Source organism: Tenrec ecaudatus, chromosome 9 (assembly GCF_050624435.1).
Source record: "Tenrec ecaudatus isolate mTenEca1 chromosome 9, mTenEca1.hap1, whole genome shotgun sequence".
NCBI lineage: Eukaryota > Metazoa > Chordata > Mammalia > Afrosoricida > Tenrecidae > Tenrec > Tenrec ecaudatus.
In genome coordinates, this window is record NC_134538.1 from 136,499,471 (window position 1) to 136,523,223 (window position 23,753).

General features: G+C 45.8%; 1 protein-coding gene across 6 annotated transcripts in view; it reads left to right on the forward strand.

Moving 5' to 3' along the window:
* Positions 1-12,087: 12,087 nt before the first annotated feature.
* Positions 12,088-23,753, forward strand: part of ST7 (suppression of tumorigenicity 7) — a 295,831-nt gene continuing 284,165 nt past the window's right edge. The window contains exon 1 of one of the 6 annotated variants that reach the window (XM_075558593.1): positions 12,088-12,734. In XM_075558593.1, the coding sequence (XP_075414708.1) occupies positions 12,584-12,734 (151 nt within the window). In that variant the 5' untranslated portion in view covers positions 12,088-12,583. The remainder of the gene's footprint in view (positions 12,735-23,753) is intronic. The other 5 variants (XR_012786131.1, XR_012786130.1, XM_075558592.1 and 2 more) reach the window with 5 other exon arrangements.

Genomic DNA, 23,753 nt, shown 5'->3' on the forward strand with positions numbered 1-23,753 from the left:
GATTATCAAGGGTTCATGAGGGGCGGAAGGTGGGAAGGGAGGGGAAAACATGAGGAGTTGATACCAAGGACTCAAGTAGAAAGCAAATGTTTTGAGAATGATGACAACAAATGTACAAATGTGCTTGACACAATGGATGCATGTCTGGATTGTACAAAGCCTCCAATAAAATGATTTTCAAAAAACATACAGGAAGAAAGTGAACCTATTTTATTGTAACACACAAAACACCTGTCTAAAATCTTGAGACACTTGATGTGTATATATAAAGTAAGTTGACGGCAGAGTCATAGCCCATAAGTTAATCACAACCATTTTAAGTTTGTCATTGGTACATAAATTTTACTTTGCTAATACACTGAAAATATTTGACTGCAACGTTTCTAACAAAAATGAATCAGAGTAGGTAGATGAAGAGGGACTAGGCTAACTCAAGCCTGGATTCCATTGGGTTAAATCAGGAGGCAGAGGCTCTTATAGATAGCTGGGAAGTGCTCAGACTGCCTGTCGTTAGGTGCCATCAGGCTGGTCTGACCCACAGTGACCCTGCTGGACAGAGCACTACCCCGTCCTGCACCTGCTCATGTTGGGCGACCCTGCTGGCATTGAAAGCAGCAGTGACATCGTTTTCAGGATCAGAGCCACACACAAGCCACCACGGTACAACCAAGTGACAGGCCAGTGGTGGTTTCAGACGACTATCGATCGAGAATTGCACGGAACCCAAATGAATTACTTTAGATTGAATAAACAAAATCAATTACTTTGAGGTTGATAGGAGAATATTGCTGATTGTCTACTGCCGAAATGCAAGTTTTCATCTTTCCCTCGGTCCAAGTCTGTATTTCAATGGCATAATCACTTACCTTCTATTTTTGTCCCTCAGATAGGTTAGATTTTTTGTTTGCTTGTTTGTGCTTTGTGTGTTTTTCTGTATTTGAAATCCAGGATGGGGAAATCTATAGAGATAAGAACAGCATTAAATGTGATTTAAGGGATCTTTGGGGGTAATACAATACTTATCGCATATAAAATTTCCAAACATTGATCCTAAAATTGATGAACAGGTGGTTGAAGTGTCTCTTTTTCTAAAATTGTGTACATTTTAAAAAACTGAGTACATGTGGTTTGGTGCCACCAAGCTGGTTCCAACTCATAGCAACCCAATGTACAACAGAAGGACACTCCCCCTGTCCCCCCTCCCCCCGGAACCTGCTCCATCCTACAGTGGTTCTGCTGTCTGAGCCACGGTAGCGTCCCCGTGTCAATCCACCTTGCCAAAGGTGTTCCTTTCTTCCCTGCCCTTCAACTTTCCCAAGCATGATGTAAGCACAGAGGTTGAACAAAGAAAGCAGAGTCCTGCTATTAGAAAAGACAACTTTAACATTCAGCATGATTCCAGACTCGTGCCAAGATTTAAGAGGTGGTTAAGAGTCATCTTTCACGTTGTTCTATTTACATACGCCGAGTGATTCAGATTCTCATGCATTTCCCCCGTTTGAGGATTGACGTATGTGAAATATTTTGATCCCACATAGAATGGTGCGGGGAGCTTTCTTCCTCATGGACTTCTCTGCTGCTCTTTTCCTTTTGGACAGCCATTGTCTACTTGTAAGTCTTTGCATGGCCGAGCACCGCCCACTCTCTTCATGATGCCGAGATGTAACATGCAGTCTCGACTAATCTTTTAAGAAAGGTTAGTCTAAAGTAGGGCCACTTTAAAGGAAATATTTGGTTGCTATGTAATGAGGACGCATTTAGAATGAGAACTCAAGTAGATTGATGCAATGGGTTTTAGCAATACATATAAATGTTTCATGGGTAACAAGTTGCTTCTTTGAGTCAAAGTATCAGTAGTAACTTTCATGTAGAGTTAGTTGTTCTAATTATAATGACAATAACCCTAAGTAACTTAAAGTCTTGTTAACAAAAGAGAAGTTACTATGTATGCGTTCATGTAACCAATTGAAGATATCCAAGCGAAGGCATACTTTCTGAGAAGGAATGTGCAACCAGGTGACCATTTATAGAATTCCTTTCATTGATACCTTGTTCCACCTCTCCAGAAGTGTATCTCCAAGTACACGAGGAAGTATTAGCAATGGTATATATCTCCCTGCTAGGCCAACAGGAAATTTAAGACCCGCGTGTTGTCTAAAACATCTTTCACAAGGACGTTTAAAGATTTCTCCTGAGCTGACCTGACATTAGTAATGTCACCAGCAAGCTCTTCCATACTGGATCAGCTAGTGGGTCTTGATTTTCTTCCATAGTCTTGGGAATTTTATAGTAAGCTCAGCATTCAGTAAGATTAGCCCACGTGTGCAGTAGATGGGGCTAACTTGACCAAGGTATTTATGCCACACTTGAAGGAGAATTGTCATGAGTCAGAAGAGTAAAGAAATGTGTCATAGTTGAGAAAAACTGTCCATAAAAAGGCAAATAAGGGCAACAAATATGTTTTCAATAGAAGAATACTCTAGTACGAACAAAGGAAATAGTAAAAAATTCAAACACATTTGTTACTGAGGCAGTGACTAATGACTAGCGTTGAAGGCAAGGGCTTTAGGTTCACAAGGACAAACATTACCAATCTGCAAGAGCCCAGTGACATGAAGACAGTCACTACCAGCAGAAAGTGCAATTTAAATCGTTCAGCCACTTGCATTGGACTCGACCTGCGGTCTTGGGCCAGCTAGCTACTTCTCACACAGTCTTTTGCCCTCTGTGTGCTGGTGTGCCTGAATTTTTGTTTGAATCCCGCAGTTGACTGATGAGTCCAGTCAGGAATTCCAGGCTTTTTGGATTGAAAAAGGCGCACCCAAGTCTGAACTCCCTGAAATTTAGCAGAGTAAGGAGAACACAGTAAATCACATAATAAAATGATTGCCTACCACAGCCAATTCCATCTACACTGACTTGGTGATTTTCTTCATGGGACTCTTCTGAGTGGCCCACGCATTGTCAATCTTCCAACCCTCCTCATGTCCCTGAACAATTCCCTTGGGGTAGCCTCAGCCTATCAAGTTTTGATTGCTTATGTCTGAACATGCACAGTGGCAGTACTTTTTCAGGACCCTCTTTGGCTCGTGTCCGAATCCAGGGATGCAGAGAAAGATCCAGAAGCAGAGGAGAGTGTTGCCTGACAGCACCAGGCAGACACAGTCCTAGTTCATTGTTCGACTGTTCTTCCTGCTCCCGGGATCTGGGAGAAGCTCATTTAGAGACTCGTGTGAAAGATCACCTTCTTTGTGACCCCACCAGCGTTCCTCAGAGTTCATGCACTTTTTCCTGAAAGGTGAAGAACCAGAAAGCCTAGCAGAGGCTTGGGGGTCACACAATTCTCACCCTCCTCCCGCCCTTCAGTCCCTTTGACAAGTTACGGAGCTTCCCTTAGGCATCTGAACGATGGGGTTACCCTGGTACTTATGATATGGAGCCACTTTGAAGATGGAACAATATCTAACCCATAATTCTCTATCCAGTGAAAATATCTTTCCAAAATGGAAATTAAACTAAAAAAAAATTTTTTTTTCAGACATACTGAAGTTGAAACCATTCATCACTAGCTGGCCCGAAATGGTAAAAGAAGTTCTTCAGGGAGAAGGCAAATTATATTTAAATATACACATCAAACAAAGCAGACAGATAAGCACTAGGGAAGTATTCGGAAAGATATGCTTTAAGATCCGAACAGTGGTACTTTCTGATGGGTGAGACTATATACTGGGCCCGCATGCTAGGCTTTTCCAGTACGTGTGTTTTTTTTGTAATGCCATGTTCCGTCTTGTAATAATTAAAATAATTCCACATGAAAGCAGTGTCAATGGAGGATAACACGCGGGGCTTGTCTTTTCCCCCTGCCTGGAACCAGCATCCTTACTAAGAATGTTCATGTCTACAGCAGTTCCCCGAGTAAGAGGCTCTTTTCTCGGGTCACTATGGGTTGGAAGCAACGCCATGGCGGTGAGTTTCCTAACTCCTCCGCCCCCCATCCCCACCTTAATTATGGAAAAAAAAAAAAGCAAAACAACAAACAAAAATCAACACAGTGCTATTATTGTTGCTGTTGTGTTGTCCTTAGGTGCCAGCAAGTCACATCCCGCCCATAGAGACCTGTGCACAACAGATCAAACCCTGCCCACTGCAGCCACCCGCCGCACCTTTGACTCATTGTGGCAGCTATTGTGAGGCTGAATCCACCTCCTGGAGGGCCTTCCCCGCTTTACCAAACCGGATGTCCTTCTCCAGGCTCTGGTCTCTCCCAATAGCATGTCCAAAGTATGTAAGATGACGTCTTGCCACCCTGCCTCTAAGGGGCGGCGCCCTGGCCATGCTTCTTCCAACACAGATATGCTTGGCCCTTTGTCAGTCGCACCTGCTAATATTCCTGCCAGCACCCTCCCACCTGACTGTTAGTAACATCGAGAGCATCACTAAGTGCCTATGATGTTTTATGCCTACGACAACCGGACAACTTAGATATTCGCAGTCTATATGTTTTACACATGGACAAGCAAACAGGGCTTAGACAGGAAAACGCTCATTAAAGCGCTTGGGTTGGGAAACAACTGAGAGAAGAGAGAAAGAGAGAGAGAGAGAGAGAGAGAGACAGAGAGAGAGAGAGAGAGAGAGAGAGAGAGAGAGAGAGAGAGAGAGAGAGAGAGAGAGAGAGAGAGAGACAAGCATTTTGGTGATCAAATATCAGCTTTATTACTGATCCCAGCAGGATTGGGAAACCTATTTATGGTTGAGATCAAATGTGCTTGTTAGTGGTGTCCTGAATTGAACTTGAAGTGTAGACCTTCCTGGCAAGGCACAGAGCCTGCCCATGTGCTCTTTGTAGACGGAAGATACCTGAGCACTGGCTCCCCTCGGTTTAGTTGCTCTAAACTCACCAAGCAGGTAAGAAAGATTAGACCAGGCATGACAGTCCAGTGAAAGTCTCTAGGACGGTGAAAGTGACACAGGGAAATGTTACCACCCCCCCAACAATGACACCCTTTTCCTTTTGTCTCAGTCTGTCACAAGTCACCCAGGTCTATCAATTCTACCTGCATTGTTTTGCAATGCCATTGTTCCATAAATCTCTGGATCAGTCTACCATGTACTCCCTCCCACATGCTAACATCTACATCATCACCAAAGAGATCTCCTAGAGAGTAAACACAATAGCATTTCCCTTATTCGAATGCCTCAGGGTTTTCCAAAATAACCGATGCCTTTTTATTTTCACAACCCCCTTCAAAATCCCACCCAGGACTACCTTTTCAGTTTTATTTCCCCCAACGCCTCTGACCCAGACGTTGGGGCATAGTGGTTAACATAGCTGCCTTCCAAGCAGTTGACCCGGGTAGGTCAGGTACTTCAAGTTGGCCTAATCTAGGCCATCTGGCAGTCCATGCTTCATTGAACCAACCAAAGAACGACTTAGAACCTTTTTTTAGCCTGTCTCGCAGAGACATTGAAAGAAGAGTCTGTGCTTAGGGGTCCCATATCCAGAAACTCAGACGGGTCTAATATTACATTTCGTGCACCAGTATCCCACACCCTTAGTAACCATTCCCAGGGATATTCTCCAGGCTTTTGCTTGTATGTATTTGAGAACTCGAGCAGGTCTTTATGTGTGTAGCATGCTTCTTCTTGGATAATCATCTCAACCTCACCTTTAGGAGTTTTCTGAGACTTCATTTTAGTGACAGGTCTAGCGGAAATAATGGGTGGTGAGGGTGTTTCCTGGATACTCTCAGCAATATCTTGCGAGGCATCTTCCTCAGGTAATGCTACTGATGCAGCCCCACCTGGCATATCAACTTAATAGTTTGGCTAATCTGCTCAGGTGTTTCTAAGGGCTCAATATCCTCTTCTTCTGGACCATCAGCCCATATGTTCCCATCCCATGTTTCAGGGTCCCAACTTTTCCCAATTAATTCCCTTACTTTGGTTTCAGACACTACTCTAGATCTGCAATTCAGCTGCCGTTGTCATTCAGCCACTCGTATAATGAGACTCTGGACCTGGTTCTCAGCAATGTCAGCTCTTTTACTAGAGGAGAGAAGGCTCTCCTTTGTAGCACAGATGGAAGTTTTCAAATGTTAGTCTGCACCTGAGGCGTGCTTTTGAGGCTCTGAGATCATCCCTCTCCTTAATCACACTTTCCATTGTACGAAGGACCAGCCAACCAGCTTCCCTATACTTGTCATTATCACAAAACTCCTGGAAAATATCAAATATACGATTACCTAGAGCATCTCCTTTATCCAGCACGTCATCTACTTTAGGTGCTACTTTAGGTATTATCTTTGCTATTTCACACCATGGATTAGTAAGGGTAGCAGACATATCCATGTCAAGACTAAATAGGTTGGAAAGCCAATTTAAGAAATCCATATTTATTGTTTATTTCTCTAGAAGCACTCCTGGTACCAAAATGTGTTGGACAGGGTTCTCTAGAGAGGCAAACCAGATCGCTAGTAATTATATATAAATATATTTATAAAGATAGATATATAATTCAAGAAATAAACTGTTAAATAATATATAGATGGATAATACAAGAAATTAACAGTTAAATTATAAAGCAGTGAGACACTAGCAGTCCTTCAAGTTTTGAGAGCCGTCATTTGCCCATCCCCTTCTGTAGAGAGAGCTGGGTTATATATACCCAGGCAGCAAACAACTGTCATCAACTGTCGGTCCCCAGCTCCAGAGATGAACATTCCAATTGTGTGGGCTTAAGGGGACCTCAATTTACAGGGACACAGTCCACAGGCTAGGCATCCCACAGGTAGTGTACCTCTTTAAATTGAGGCACAGAACAAGCAAGGTGAGGCTCACCAAGCCATTTATCCCTCTGCCCTTCAGTTAATCCTACTTGTGTTTATCAGCCAGGCTGGCACAATAAACTATCGCAGCCTCTCTCACCCTGAGAGTACCCTGCCTGCCAGCATGACTGAAAGCAGCTGGTGCTCAAGACATCAAGCTTTCCTTTCTACAGCGAAAACAGTGTCCTTCCTTGAGCCCAACCACAGTCTTTGCTGCCCACCAGGGAGAGGCAATGATGAGTAAGACAGGACAGACAGACTCTCAGAAAATTGCGGCTCAACTGAGTCAAAGCCGTGTTCCTTCACCAAAGCTCCAGGGCATTGAGAAGTCAGGCTTCTGGAACACTGGTTCAAATTGTTGCTCTTCGGTTGAGTCAGGTCCAACTCTTAACGACCCTATGAGAGGACAAAACAATGCTCAGTCTTGGGCCATGGTCATCGTCATTGCCCCGTCTGAGTGCATTGTCGCAAGCACTGTTTCAGTCTATGTCTTTGAAGGTCTTTGTTTTTTTTGTGCTATTTTAAAAAAATTTTTAAACATTTTATTAAGGGCTCATACAACTCACCACAATCCATGCATATACATACATCAATTGTATAAAGCATATCTGTAAATTCTTTGCCCTAATCATTTTCTTTCTTTTCTTTTTTTACATTTTATTAGGGGCTCATACAACTCTTATCTCAATCCACACATATACATACATCAATTGTATAAAGCACATCCGTACATTCTTTGCCCTAATCACTCTCAAAGCATTTGCTCTCCACTTAAGCCCTCTGCATCAGGTCCTCTTTTTTTTCCCCCCTCCTTCCCCGCTCCCCTCTCCCTCATGAGCCCTTGATAATCCACAGATTGTTATTTTGTCATATTTTGCCCTATCTGGAGTCTCCCTTCCCCCCTTCTCTGCCGTCCATCTCCCAGGGAGGAGGTCACATGTGGATCCTTTTAATCAGTTCCCCCTTTCCAACCCACTCACCCTTCACTCTCCCAGCCTTGCCCATCACACCCCTGGTCCTGAAGGTATCATCCACCCTGGATTCCCTGTGCCTCCAGCTCCCATATGCACCAGTGTACAATCTCTGCCCTATCCAGTCCTGCAAGGTAGAATTCGGATCATGGTAGTTGGGGGGAGGAAGCATCCAGGATCTGGGGGAAAGCTGTGTTCTTCGTCGGTACTACATCGCACCCTGACTGACCTGTCTCCTCTCCTAAACCCCTCTGTGAGGGGATCTCCAGTGGTCGACACTTGGGCCTCAGGCCTCCACTCTGCACTTCCCCCTTCATTCACTATGGTATATGTATATATATATATATACACACATATATATACATATATATATATTCTTTTTTTTTTTTTGCATGATGCCTTATACCTGGTCCCTTTGGCACCTCGTGATTGCACTGGCTGGTGTGCTTCTTCCATGTGGGCTTTATTGCTTCTGAGCTAGATGGCCGCTTGTTCACCTACAAGCCTTTAAGACCCCAGACACTATTTCTTTCGATAGCCGGGCACCATCACCTTTCTTCGCCACATTTGCTTATGCACCCGTTTGTCTTCAGCGATCGTATCATGGAGGTGTGCTGCCAATGATATGATTTTTTGTTCTTTGATGCCTGATAACTGATCCCTTTGGGACCACGCGATCACACAGGTTGGTGTGTTCTTCCATGTGGGCTTTGTTGCTTCTCAGCTAGATGGCCGCTTGTTTATATTCAAGCCTTTAAGACCCCAGTCACTATCTCTTTTGATAGCCGGGCACCATCAGCTTTCTTCACCACATTTACTTGTTCACCCGCTTTGGCTTCAGCCGTTGTGTCGGGAGGGTGAGCATCATAGAGTGCAAATTTAATAAAAGAACGTATTCATGCATTGAGGGAGTGTTTGAGTAGAGGCCCAAGGTCCTTCCGCCATCTTAATACTAAACTTATAAATGTAGACACAGAGATCTATTTCCCCATCCTCATATATATATTTGCATGTACATGTCTTTGTCTAGACCTCCATAAATGCCCCTTGACTCCTAGCTCTTTCCTCCATCTCCCTTGACTTTCTTCCTGCCCCACTACCATGCTCCGTCCCCACCTGGGCTACATCTATCCCTCTTCTCTACACAACCTTACCCTTGATCATTCCCCACCAGGCCTGCCACTCCCCCCTCACTACCATTTTGGGTCCCATGTTGTTCCCTTGTCCCTGTGTTTGTTAACACCACTTCCTTACCCCCCTCCCCCACCCCAAGTCTCCCCGGAACTGTCGGTCCTGTTGTTTTTCCTCCAGATAGTTCATCCAGCCTGTCCTATTCAGACACACCTGTGGAGACACTAACATGCACAAAAACAAGACAGAGGAAAACAAAGCAACAGTATACAACCAGACAACAAAACAACAACAATAAACCACTGACAAAGAACAAAACAGAACACATCAAAAAAGAAGAGCTTGTAGTTAGTTCAGGGATTGTTTGCTGGCCCTTAGGAGCGTTTTCCAGTCCAGTCTGTTGGGGCACCACGCCCTGGCCCCAAAGTCCACTTTCAGCATTCCCTGGGGACCTTGCGACTCCATTCCCTTGCTGTTCCGCTGCACTCCCCCAGTGCTTTGCCTCGGTGTGGTGGGATCAGGTCAGGTGCAATTCCCACACTGTGTCTCCGGTGCTGTCCCCTGTATCGCCCTTAGTCACTGGTTGGCATCATGTCTCTTAGTAGGGCCAGCCATGTTGTTCTCTCTGTGGACTGGCTGCTCTACTCAGGAACATCATCATCATGGCCTGGTGGGCCAGGCTGTGCTCCACTCTCTCCTCCTGCCCCTTCTTCTTGTTTTTCTTTCTGAAGCTCGACTCTAGCAAGCACGATGCCCTTCTCTCGGGACGCCTCATGACATACTCAAAATATGGAAGACAAAGTCTCGCCATCCTTGCTTCTAAGGAGCATTGTGGTTCTATTTCTTCCAGGACAGATTTGCTCTTCTTATCAGTCCATTGTCTATATGATATTCTTTGTCAAAACCATAACTCTAAAAGCACCGATTCTTCTTGGCTCCTCCTTATCCATTGTCCAGCAATGGCATATTACTAAAAACAAACCCAACCCCCCAAAACTCACTGCCGTAGAGTGGATGCCGGTTCATGGTGACCCTGTAGGACAGGGCAGAACTGTCCCTGTGAGTTTGCAGGACTGCAACTTTTTAAAAACAGTTTTACTGGCACTTCACCCACATGTCACACAACTTAATACTGTCACGAAGGGTTGTACAGCCATGACCGCAATCAGTTCTAGAGCATTTTCTTCTTCTCTGTAGGTAGTTATTCATGTAATTTAAAAAAATTGTGGTAAAAACATACACAACAAAACATTCTCCGATTCAACTTTCTACATGTATAATTCAGTGCCATTGATTACTCTTTGTGTTGTACAACCATTATTGATATATTTTCCCAAATTATTCCACCACCATTAACATAAACTCAATGTCCCCTAAGCAAAAACTCTCCCTCCTTCTCCCATGGTATCCATTGGTCAAGTAGTTTCTTCTTCTTGTAGTTTTCTTGATATAGTATTCACATATCATACCCTTCCATAGTTAAATCACTTCTAAAGAGTTGTGTATACATCATCACAATCAATTCTAAGGCTCCCTCCCTGAAGCTATCACGCATCTGCATTCTGATATTGCAGAGGTCTTCTGCAGCAGACTTGCCCATGTAACATACAGTGTTGGATTTTTTTGACTGCGGCATCCCTGCGCTTTGATTGTGGCGCCAAGTAAAGGGAAAGCCCTGGCCACTCGGCTCTTTTCCCCATTTATTATAATGTTGCTTATTAGCCTAGTTGGGAGGACTCTTGCTTTCTCTGTTGAGATGTCACCCAGACGGAATGCTCTAGTCTTGGAACATCGGTATGCGCTTCAATTCCTCTCGGCTTTCAGCAAGCAAAGTTGTGTCTTCTGCATAACACAACTTGTTCATGAGACTTACTCCAATACGGATGCCTCATTCTCTGTCACACAGCCCAGTTTTTTTTTATTATTTGCTCATCATACAGATTGTATAATTATGGCAAGGGAACACACATCTTTCCTGATTTGAATTAGATCGCAAATATTCTAGCCCAGGGGGGTTGGCAAATTTTTGAGACGGAAGAGCCAATCTTGTCCGTCCCAACAGCTTAAAAACGATTTGAGACCCATAACTATATTTTTACAAACAAATGAAATCAATAACATCTTTTAACAATGTTCAATTTTACTTCTGAGCCACATGCACATACCAGAGCCATGGATGGCTGGGGAGCCGCCATGCTGACCACTGGTCTAGCCTCCTGAATTGCAGGGAAATTGTTGGGACAATTACTCAGCATGTGAAAGAGGTGGTTCCTGTATTCAGGTTGTTCTACCTTATTGAAAATTCAGTCTTCCTTGTTTGGTGCAAGACCCATTTGGTAGGGTGCTGCCATATATCACCAGGAAAAGTATGTTAAAGTGTATGCGTGTCAATTTCCCTTTTCTTCGTATTTCGATGTAGATCAAAGGTGTGGGGAGACCAGCAGATGAGAGGGCGGCTGGAATTAGAGACAAAGGAGGGCTAGTTCTATTATAAATTCCATCAATAGGGACCCCTCAGACGTGCATATTTACTACGGAATAAAAACCACAAGTCAGCAAAGCAGAATTTGTAGCAAATTATTGGCTCGAATGCTCAGAATCAGAAAAATGTCTTAGCTGTACGTTGGAAAGGCTGCAATAGCTTCTAATTGTTTTTCTAATACACAGACAACTTTAAATTTAACCTGAGAAGCACAACGTTTTATTCACCAAAGGTAAACATGTGATACCTTATTATTTAAAACACAGGTTCAGAAGAAGCCAAACAACGATTCTAGCGAGTTATCACAGTATAAGCAGGCTGAAAGTTGTATTAACAGTGATTACCAAAACTTGGAAGACAAAGACGTCTTTGGAAATCCCTGTCTTTCTTAATGGTTTATTTCCAAGCCTACTGCTCGCTGGTGATTATTACTCTCGGAGTACTTATCTCTTTGAAAGTATACTCTACTCCTCATTCGCACTGCCATCAAGTGGGTGCCAGCTCACAGCGACCCTACAGGACAGGTAGAACTGCCCTCTGGGGTCCCCAGACTGTACTTTTAATGGGAGTAGAAAGACTCATCATTTTCCCAGAAATGGGTAGAATGTAAGATTTAAGATTTTCGCTCCTGGAATCCACGCCTTGGAATTGAATTTTGGCTCCACCCTAAGGCAAGCGAGGAAAGCGGGTTGTGCCTTAGTTTCCCCGTCCCTAAACTGGGCCCCGGGACGACGCCCACCCCGCAGGGTCGTCGCTGGAGTGACATGGAGAGCGAGTTGGAAAAAGCGCCCAGCTCCACGTAAGCGCTCCGCAGCGGCGATTACGTCAAGGGGTTCCTTCGGTGCGGCCGCTCGGCGCTGCTTCTGCAAGTGAACCTCGTAGAAGCGGGATACGAGGGCGCGGGGACGGGGCCATGTGATCCCTGCAGGACGGCCGCTGGCAGGGCCTTCGGGGAGCTCGCCCCGGGCCGGCAGAGCAGCCGGGCGCGCCCGCGGCCCGCGCGCCAGTTCCCGCCGCGCCCGCGTCCCGGGCGGCGGGCGGACGGACGGACGGACGGGCGAGCTGCGCGCTGGGGCGCCCGGGCCGCGGCGGCGAGGGCGCGATCGGCGCCTCCGGGCCGGTGAATCATCCGGGCAGACCGCGAGCGCCGCGGCAGCCGCGAGCAGCGCCGAAACATGGCCGAAGCGGGCACGGGCTTGCTGGAGCAGATCAAGTCGTGCGTCGTGTGGTCCTGGACGTATCTCTGGACCGTGTGGTTCTTCATCGTGCTCTTCCTGGTGTACATCCTGCGGGTGCCCTTGAAAATCAACGACAACTTGAGCACAGGTAACGCCGGCCCGGCCGGGCCCGCCGCCTCGCCCCTCCCCCCCCGCCGCCCGGAAAGTTAGTGCAACTCGCGCGGGGCCGCGGCCGGCGCGCGCTCGCGTTCTCTCGGGGCCGCGCCGGGGAGCGCGCACCAGCCGCCCGCGGTCCGGAGCTGCAGACGCGGCGCCTCGGGTGGCGGGCCACCCCCCCCACCCCCGGAGGCCTCCCGGGGCCCGGCCGCCCGCGGCCCCGCGGGGGGAGGAGCCTCGCCGCGCACACGCCGGAGGGCCGCTCGTCCTGCCCCGCGCTGGCCGCGCCGCGAGCGGGGCCGGCAGCGGGTGCCCGCGCGCCCCTGGGCGTCCGCGCGCGGGGTCCGCGGGCGGCCGAGCTCTCCGGAGGGTGGTCTGCGCGCGGGCCTCGGGCTGGACGCGAGGGCGGGCCCCCCGCGGGGCTGTGAGCTCGCCTCCGGTTCCCGACCGGAACGCCCGAGCCACAAAAGCGGAGCGCAGGCCCCTCTGGAATCGCCGGCGGTCTGCGTGCCAGTTTGGAAAGGAGTCCGCCCCCTCTCCCTCCCCTCTTCCCGTCTGCGAGCTCCGTTTAGCTCTGGGCCCTTTGGGGCTTAGTGATATTTAAAAAGTTCGGTAAAGCTGCCCAGTCTAAAAGGTGAGCCCCGCTGGCCTCATCCCCATGGTCGTGATTGCAGAAGGTTCGGAATCACCACGCCGACAGTCCACCGAATCGTTTAAAAAGCAGCCAACCGGGAGAAGGCAAACCGTGCCGCTCCCGAAGCCATACAAGAAGTGCAAGGGCCACGTTGAAGGAAGGGGCGATCCTTCTTGAAATTGTAGGAACCGAGTTAGGTAGGTCTCTTTCTCTAATTCCACAGTCCTCTGGCACTGCTCACCGTCCTGAAATACATATGTGTACAAGCCCCTTCCCTCCCTCCTAATCTGGTGGCGGTAGTGGCCATCCATTGCGTTCTGCCCCATAGTGACCCTGTGTGGGGCAGAAGGAAACTGCGCCATCCTCAGGATCGTGTCCATGCTGCAGCCCATTGCTGTAGCCGCTGTGCCCATCCAGCTCCCCGAGGGCCTTCCAGTCCTTCGCTCCTCCCCACCCTGTCGCTCTCTGTATCACAACCCACTGCTATATAGTCAATTCCGATCCATAGGCACCCTATAGGACAGGGTAGAGCTGCCCCTGTGGGTTTCAGAGACCCTTAGGTGTTTATGGGAGCAGAAAGCCCCATCTTTCTCCCATGGATTTGGTGGATTTGAACGACTTACTGGTCTTGTGGCCAGCAGCCGAACTTGTAACCCATTATGCCTCCAGGACTTGTCCACATACATATATGCACACATACACAGATACACATGTAGTTAGCTTGCGTCGAGTTGTACCTCTAGCGGCCCCATGTGACAGGGTAGAACTGCCTCAAGGAGGTTTGTGGATTGTTATCTTTACAGAAGCCACGTGCTAGAGGCCTGTCCTCCCTTAGTTAGGTAACCCATTCACTCAGGATCCTCCAACTTTCCCATTTCAGCTGCATTGCACCACCGGGGTTGCCTGGGTCACTGTCTGCATAGTCTTCCTAGTGGGTGATTCAGACACTGGATGGCCACGTCTGGAAATGTTCCGGTATGGTGTGAACTACACTAAAACCATGCTTTAGAACAAGTAAGGTAACTCCCTTACTGTTGTGCTTTTAAGCACTAATGAGCCCTCAGACATCTTGTTTGCTTTCGCTTTGATTCATGCATCCATCTGAGTTCATGTTTCTATTTGTGCGGTGCCTTGGGAGGCAGGCGGGATTCTGCACCCCCAGAATCTTCTCACCAATTGACTGGATGCTGCTCAGCATCTTGGAGCCAACCCTCCCCCAGGCCAGGGCTTCCTGGCTTTTCATCTTTTATAGGGGCTACATGTCACTGCCTTCCTTGCTTTCAGTGAATATCGCTAAGATACCTTCTAATTCCAGAGTGCCACGACCGTAAGAAGTTCTCTGATTATATGTTGTTGCTTTGAAGGACCTTGATATTTTCCTCCCAACATTTCATTGTGGGATTTAAAAATATGTCGATGTGTCTCAGTTCATACACATTTTAAAATTCCATCTCAGGACACTCATTTATATACCATATTTTTAAAAAGTGGGTTAAATCATTATCCCTGTATGCGTGTATGTGCCCACGTGTGCCCACAAAGTAGTGCTTTATACAGAATAGTCAAGAAGCAAAACATCTCCTTGGAAAGTATTTAGTTTTTCAGGAAGAACATTTTTAGGTATTTTTCCAGTAATGTTAAATATAGCATTTCTCACAGATAGCTTTGTCAATTTGTATACCTTTGTCAATTTGTCATTTGGGCTTTTAAGAGAGAGAGAAAATATGAGCAGGCCCTTTGGGCTGCAGCTCACGAGACACATGATAGGGGAGCCTGAGGCCATTTCCCCATTTAATAATGTACTTCTGTTTTCCCTGTGGTTTTGTGCACATTTTCGTCATAAAGGGAGAACTCCACGGAGACCACTCATCTCTGCTCTTTCTGCAAGAGGCGGAGGGATGGGGCACTGATGGCAGGGAAGCGCCAGACAGGCCTTAGGGGAGCCCAGTCACAGCTACTGGGGTCCTTCTGCCCTTCCCTCCACTTCAAGTACATTTGTTTTGTTTGGGCCTGGATGAAAATGCACGGAGCCAAAATACACCAATTCAACAGTTTCTACCTGTACGATGAACGTCTTCTCGAAGTGAAAATGAGAATAATAAGAAAACTGCTCAATCATTGCTGGCATCTAATTCCCACCCCCACCCCCCCCTTTTCTTGCGTGCCTCCTCTTTCCCTCAACTGGGAATAGTTTCTGTACTTCTGTTATTGAGGCAGAAAGCTGATGGTCAGAAGTCTCCCTAGTGCATCCTCCCACCCCCCGCACTAGGCAAGGTTGAACGAGTCTCCTGTTGGCCACCTTGCTCTTGCAGGCAGAGCGGAGTTGTCATTTTGCTTGTCCTCGGTCCTGTGGTGCCAGCTCCTTTCCTGTGAAGGAGAACTGGGAGAAGCTGCTGCCCTAGAGCTGCTGGGAGGGCACTCTAAGTGGTACGGGCCGCTCTCTACCCACCCCTCCGCTCCGCCTTGTGGGGAAGCTGAGCACACAGTCCCAGTGAGGCAGGTGGGGAAGGCAGCCAGGTGCCCGGGCTTCCATGACACAGGCCCAGCTCTGCCTTTTTCAGGTTGTGGGGAAAAAACCCGCTGTCATTTAGTTGATTCCAATTCATATCGACATTATATAGGGTTTCTGGGTTGTGGGAACAGGCAGGCTCATTTTTCTTCTACGTTAGAGGCCGGTGGATTTGAGCCACCCACCTTGTGGTTAGCAGGCCTGTGCTTATCCAACCAGCACCCTGTTATTCTTAATCTCTTTTTGTTTTACTACTACCCCCACCCACTGCCTTTGAGTCTTTCTGACCCATGGTCACACTGCAGGACAGAGTAGAACTACTCCGCAGGGTGTCTGAGGCTGTAAATCCTTAAGGAAGCAGATGACCACTTTTTCCTCCCTGGGCCTGGTTGGTGGGTTTGAGCCGCTGAGGTTTTGGTTAGCAGTTTAACACTTAACCACTTCACTATCAGGGATGCTATTGTTATTTTTAATATTTTAAACCTCGTTTGACCATATTTGATGATAAAATTATGTAACTTGATCTTCTTTTTAAAAATTTCTTAAATGCTTCCTATGCATAGAACCCTGTGACAGGTACAAGTATGGGAAAGAAGAGGTACACGCTTGTGAAGTTAGGCCAGATAAAGAGTTTATGGCATATGTACAACTTCCCATAATGCCAGGTGCTGTTGGGAGCTTTCCTGAAATGAGCCACAGGGTGTAAGGAGAATTCCAGCGGGCTAGATATGGAGCTGATAACCACAAGGTTCACGTTCAGGCCCAGCTGCTCCTCAGGAGAACGATGAGGCTCTCTACCTTGGTAAAGAGTTAGAGTTTCAGACACCCGAAGGGGCAGTTCTGCTCGGTCTTATTGGGTTGTTATCAGTCAGAAGGAGTGTGGTTTCTGTTTTTGAGGGGGGCTTTTGGGGGAGAGGCCACCAAACACAGGCACAGAATATGAAAGTGCAGGTGCGATCAGATCATTGAGTTGTGTGGACATTTCCTTCAAGACAAGCGAAGAAAGAGACTCTAATGAGAAGTCACAGTACATCCTGGCTCTTGTATCAGGTACAGCTTTACAAGTAAAATTACGTTCGAAGTTCTTTCCCCGGTGTGCCTGGTTTCCTTGTACCTCTCTATTCTTACCGAGTTGGTGTGTTGCTTCTTCATTGCATTGAACCAGCGCCAGTTAGGGTAGGGATAAAGTTTTTCAAAATTCCACTGGTTCTGTTCGATCCCCAAAGACAACGTCACATAGGCAAACAATCCTTATACTAAAAAATGAAATTGAAACAAGAAAAAGAAGAAAACATCATATTGGAGTAACGCATGCTGGTTAGCTTTCAGCCTTGATCTTTGATGCCCTGTTCTTGCATTGGATAAAGACCCAAACCCACTGCCATCCATTCTGACTCACAGTGACCTCGAAGGTCAGAGTAGAATTGCCTGTTGGGTTCTCATCTTTGCCCCATGGAGCAGTGGTTGGGGTCAAACTGCTGACTGTGTGGTTAATAGCCCCATGCATAACCCGCTGCAGCGCCAGGGCTCCCTTGGGGATGGACAAGAGAGTGTTAAAATGATGCTGTGAAAAGAGCAGCTGAGCCCAAGGGCTCACATAGAAAGTAAATGTTTAGAACAGGTCCTCCAAAATAATAATTTATAAATTATCAAGGGTTCATGAGGGAGAGGGAGCGGGGAGGGAAGGGAAAAATGAGCTGAGGCCAGGGGTTTAGGTGGAGAGCAAATTTGGAGAATGAGGGCAATGAATGTACAAATGTGCTTTACATAATTGATGTATGTATGGATTGTGATGAGTTGTATAAATAGCACCTAATAAAATGATAAAATAAAAAAATGGGTCCTCAAAATTTTTAAACAGTGGGCCAGTTCACTGTCCCTCAGACAGTTGGAGGGCCGGACTATAGTTTTTTTAAAAAAAAAAACTATGAACAAATTCCTATGCACACTGCACATACCTTATTTTGAAGTAGAACAGGCAACGGTGGCAAAAACACCCGGCAGGCCGGATAAATGTCCTCGGTGGGCTGCATGTGGCCGTGGGCTGTAGTTTGAGGACCCCTGGTTTAGAACATCCTGATGGCAACATATGAACAAATTCACTGGATACGGTTGATGTATGGATTATTATAAATGCCCCAAATAAAATGATCTTTCACAAAGGTGGGGGGTGGGTGTGATGTGGTGATCATTTCTTTTAGAAGAATCAATACCATATTAGTCCCAAGGAGTTGGAGATTAGAGATGTCCCGGTCTTCCGGATGCTGGTCTCCACTTCTCTCCTCTTGTTCCCTTGAGTACATCCCTTCACATCCCTGGTTCTGAGATTAGGTGCAACATGCTATGTGAGTGTTCCCATGTATGAACAATTGATTTGCTGCCCTTGTGGAAAAGCCTATTATAGGATATTACCACAGAAACGCACGGAACTTTGAGAAAATGTCTTCTGTGGTTGTGGGTGCTGTTCATTCCCAGATCCGAAGGTCAGCCAGAGGCAAGTTACATGCAGGATCCAGAGCCAGGAGCCAAAAATGCCCCAAAGTCACAGCAGGTCTTCTTGCTTCTGCCATATCTCAGCCCTGAAGTGAGTATCTCGCTTTCCTGGGGAGGCGATGTGTGTCGGAGCTGTACCACGGTACCAGAGTGGATCCCGCAACCAAGGAAAGTGAAAGGTGGTGTCATAAGTCACACCTTCTGCTAAGGTAGGGTCTTAAAGGAGCCACTAAGGAAAGAGTGGGGCTTGGTCCACACCCTCTCCTAAAGTCAGGCTCAATCTCACCCTAAATCTATCCATTAATATTGTATAGAATGTCCTTCAGTATGAGACTATAACCACTGGTGTTTACAGTCCAGAATTACAATGTACCACATAGGAATGATTGTAGAAGGGCCATAAGAATTGACTATAACTCAGATGTATTACTGTGAACAAAAGTAAACTTTTAGTAAGATGAAAACCCAAATTACATTGTCAATTTTCTTTTTAAAAAAAAAAACGTTTTATTAGGGACTCATACAACTCTTATCAGAATCCATACATACATCAATTGTATAAAGCACATCTGTACATTCTTTGCCCTCATCATTTTCAAAGCATTTGCTCTCCACTTAAGCCCTTTGCATCAAGTCCTCTTTTTTCCCCACCCTCCCTGCTCCCCCCTCCACATTGTCAATTTTCAAGTGAAACTAATATCCTAAGGTAATGTTTTTCACCAGTGGCAGAAAATTACTTGTTCATAGAAGCAGCCATACAGGATATTTTTCAGGAAAAACAGTGAAATCGATGAACTATATAGATACAGTTTAAAAAGCACTGTAACATACTTTGTTCCATGGTGTTGGTACCACTTCCTCATCTCCCCTACTTTAAGACTATAGATGCAACATTTACAACACTTTCCATGATAACTTTTTTTCTTAAAACACTATTGTTTTTGTACTGAGAAGGTTAAGGGATTTTTCAATTCTCTTTTTGTTTCCTGAAAAGCAAGTTTTCCAGTGTCTTTGAAATGCATTTTCATTGCTTTTGGAAAACACATGTAATAGCTGTCCCTAAGCCTACAGTTAGGAGCCCTGGTGGTGTAGTGTTTATGTGTTGGGCTGCTAACCTCAAATTCAGTAGTTCAAAACCACCAGCTGCTCCATGGGAGACAGATGGGACTTTCTCCTGTCAAGGGTTGAGTCTTGTAAACTCTCATGGGCAGTTCTACTCTGCCCAGTAGGGTTGCCATGAGTCAGGATTGACTGATGGCAGTGAGTGAGTGAGTATAGCCTAAAGTTGTTTATATCGTAAAGGGTCTTTTTTAAAGTGGTAATCATTCTTCAAAGCAAAACAAATATCACTTCAACCTTGACTTGCAATACTGAAGGTTTCCATAGACAAAATATTGAGTGATGCAGGCAGCATCAAAAGAGATCGAAAGGATACCCAGGTCACCCCACCAAAATAACTATTCAGTCATTTCCAGAGGGAGCGTGTGAGCAAGAACCAATGGTACTGAAGGAAGTTCCAGCTACCCTGGAAGCTTTGGCTAAAACAAAGCTCCAGGAATTGATGGGGGAGCCAATTGAAATGTTTCAACAAGCCGATGAAACACTGGAAGCACTCACTCATCACTGCCAGGAAATATAGAAGACAGCTACTTGACCACCCGACTGGAAGAGACCCATATTTGTACCCACTCTAAAGAAAAATCTCAATAGAATGCTCAAATTATAGAGTAATATTATTAATATTACATGCAAGTAAAATTTTGCTTAAGATCATCCAGCAATGGTTGCAACAGAACATTGTCAGGGAGCTTCCAGAAGTTCAGACTGGATTCAGAAGAGGACGTGGAATAAGAAATATCATTGCTGATGGCAAGATGGACCTTGGCTGAAAGCAGAGAATAGCCGAAAGATGTTTACCTGTGTTTTATTTGATCATGTGGATCATAACAAGTTTTGGATAGCCTGGAGAAGAATGGGAATTCCAGAACACTTCATTGTGCTCCTGCAGAACTTGTAAATGGGCCAAGAGGCAGTTGTGCAAACAGCACAAGGAAATTCTGTGTGCTTTACAATCAGGAAAGGCGTTTGTCAGGGTTGTATCTTCTGCACCATACTTATTCAGTCTGTATGCTGAGCAAATAATCAGAGAAACTGGATTATATGAAGCAGACTGTGGCATCAGGATCGGAGGAAGGCTTATTAACAGCCAGCAGTGTGCAGGTGACACAGCCTTGCTTGCTGAAAGTGAGGAGGTCTTGGAGCACTTGTTGACGAAGATGAGGGATCGCAATCCTCAGTGTGGGTTGCAGCTCAATGTGAAGAAAGCCAAAAGCCTCACAACTGCACCAATACGGAGGAGCATCATGATAAATGATAAAAAAAATTGACATTTTCAAGGATTTGCCTTGCTTGGATCCACAATCAGTGGTCACGGAGGCAGCAGCCAAGAGATCGAACAACAGACACATTCACTGGGTAAATCTGCTACACAAGAACTCTTTAAAGTGTTGAAAAGCAAGGATGTTACCCGAGGAATTAAGGTGCACCTGACTCAAGCCATGGTATTTTCAATTGCTTCATAGACATTTGCAAGTTGGACATTGAATAATAATAATAAGAAAAAAATGGATGTATTTGCTTTGTGGTGCTGGCAAAGAATATTGAAAGTACCATGGACTGCTAAAAGGACACACCTGTCTGTCTTAGAAAAAGTATGACCGGAATGGTGCTCCTGGAGGCACAGAGGGCAAGACCTTGTCTTCCATACTTTGGATATGTTGACCCAGATCAGTCCAGAAGGACACCGTGGTTGGTAGATTAGAGGGGCAGTGAAAAAGAGGAGGGCTCTCGGCCACGTGATTGAAACAGTGACAGTGAGCTCAAAGCTAAGAATACTTGTGAAAATGTAGTGGCCTGGTGGTCATAGTGTACACAGGCTCACTGAGTCAGAGTGAACTTGATGCACCTAATACCTCCACCACCACCACCACCAGCCATCCTGATGACAGATACAGATGCATAACTCTTAGATGAGAGGTGTTGAATTGGAACGAGACACGACTCTAGGTGCAGCTCAATTGTATTTCTATGATGGAAACATGGTTGCTCTAAATTTAATTAACATTCTGCAGTGAGAAGACCTCATTTCCATTTACACGACTCCGTTGCACCTGCACTGCTTGCTCATTTGGAAATCTCACTCCTCCTTCAAGGACCAGCCTTCAAGCTGCCTTCTGATTCCTTCAACTGAAAGTAGTATTTCCTCTCACTCCCAAATGCATTATCTGAGAAGTCCATTGGCACTTTTTCCTTTTCTTGGATTGTAGTTGTGTGTGTTGAGATTGTCAGTGTGTGTATGTGTTTCTCTCTGAGATCTTATGTTTCATCATCTCTTTTAACTCCAGTTCTTCGTCTCCCAGTGTATTTCCTTCCACATGAATGAACGAACCCCTAAATTATTTTGTGGATAGTGAGTTGGAATGGAAACAATGGAATCCACCAAATCTATTGCTGGGTACGTATGTGCCCCATCTATGTTTTCAGCTTTAGATCGAGGCCAGGGGTGGTCCTTAAAACTTAAGAAATTTGTTGATGGGTCATATGCATCTGATTCGTGGTCCAGTTTAGGAGCACCTAGGAAGGGATTTGTTTGTTTGATGCCAGCTTTGAATTGAGGACATCTTGAAAGAACCTAGTTAGCATCTCGCCAGCTCTGACTCAGAACAGAACTGTGTTCCATATGGTTTTCAGTGATTGACTTATTTCGGAACTAGATTGCCAAACCTTTCTTCTGAGTTAACTCTGGGGAGACTGGAACCACCAACCTTTCAATTAGCAACTTAACACATTAACTGTTCATATCATCCCTGATCCTTAGGATATCTCAGTGCCATCTAGTCGATTCTGACCCTTAGTGACCCTACAAGACAGGGTAGACATGCCCCTGTGGGATTCTGAGATCGTAACTCTTTACAGAAATAGAAAGCCTCATCTTTCCCCCACTGAGTGGCCTGTGGTTTCAAACTACTGACCTTGTTATTAGCAGTTCAGTGTGTAACTACTCTGCCACCAGGGCTAGCTACTATTAATTATTTTTGGCAACAGTTCTCTCAGCCATTAATGGAGCACTCCCAACGATGTCCTATTCTTAGGTCTGTAGTATCTGTATCTAAAAGGATACAGATAAGGTTCCTTCCAGCTCTAAGATGTTCTGTCATCTTGGGATGGATCTCATAGAGTGCAGAGTGTCGCGTCAACAAATACCTGGGCCTGATGGAGATATGTTTATTTCCTGATTCCTATGCCCCCAAGTACTCCTCTCTCTCAGTCTCATTCTCCAGCAACCCATCTTTTCTGTTCTGAAACGTGCCTAATGGCTTTGCCCAGCTCCCCCGTCCCGGACTTGTTGTTCCACCCGACTTGCAGGGCAGTCTTCTTGTCTCAGCTTGAATACCACTTCTTTCAAGAAGCTTTCCCTGATGCGTCATCTAGAGTGATCATTACAACCTCATGTTTCACCAGACTTTAATTCTCTGCAGAGGGCTTTGCATCATGGGATATGATTCTTGTTTATTTCTTGCATTCATGTTGTTGCCCCACCCCCACTCCCTGCCCAGATGTGAACTCCATGAGAGTAGGGCCTTGTCCATCTTGTGGGCTTCACTCTGTACCCTTAGGCTCTCGAATAGTGTCCGGGTCTAACTTGGACTGAGTAGGTATGGATCTGTTGAATGAAAAAAATAGGTCCATTGGTTGTGATTCAGCAGTAGCACTACCCTTTAGTAAATGATTTTCCATGTAGTCATTTCTCAGGAGATTGAAGATTGTCTAGGCTGATGCTAAGTGAAGTTCAGATTACCTGGGTACATTTACTGCCATCTCAGCATATTCATTTGGAGTCAAATCCTCCTGGCCCATAGTGAAGTGAGCTTAATTCTAACAAGAAAAAAGAGCAAGAAATTGACCATGTTGGACAGCAGTATCTTCTTTGAAAAATATTGTGATTTGATGAAGGTTTACACAGGGTTGAGGCTCCCATTCAACAGTTTCAGCACCAGCTGTTCAGTGACGTTGGTGACGTGGTCACAATGCACGAGCCCTTTCATCGGTTCCGATGTGGGGTTTGTATTTACCTTCATGTAGTTCCTTCCCCCCCATGTGTTCTTGTGTCTGTTTCACAGGAATTGCTGAACCTTTGGAGTTTTGGGGGGAAGAAGGTACATTATTCCTTTCGGTTATCATTTAGATGTAATGCATAATCCCCTGCCAGTTATGTGCTTCCAAGATTCTGCAGCAGTTTCTATGTTGAGCAATGAGCATCTTTTCCTAATAAACCGCCGTATTCACCAAGGCGTCCAGGTGTGTTTTACTTCCAA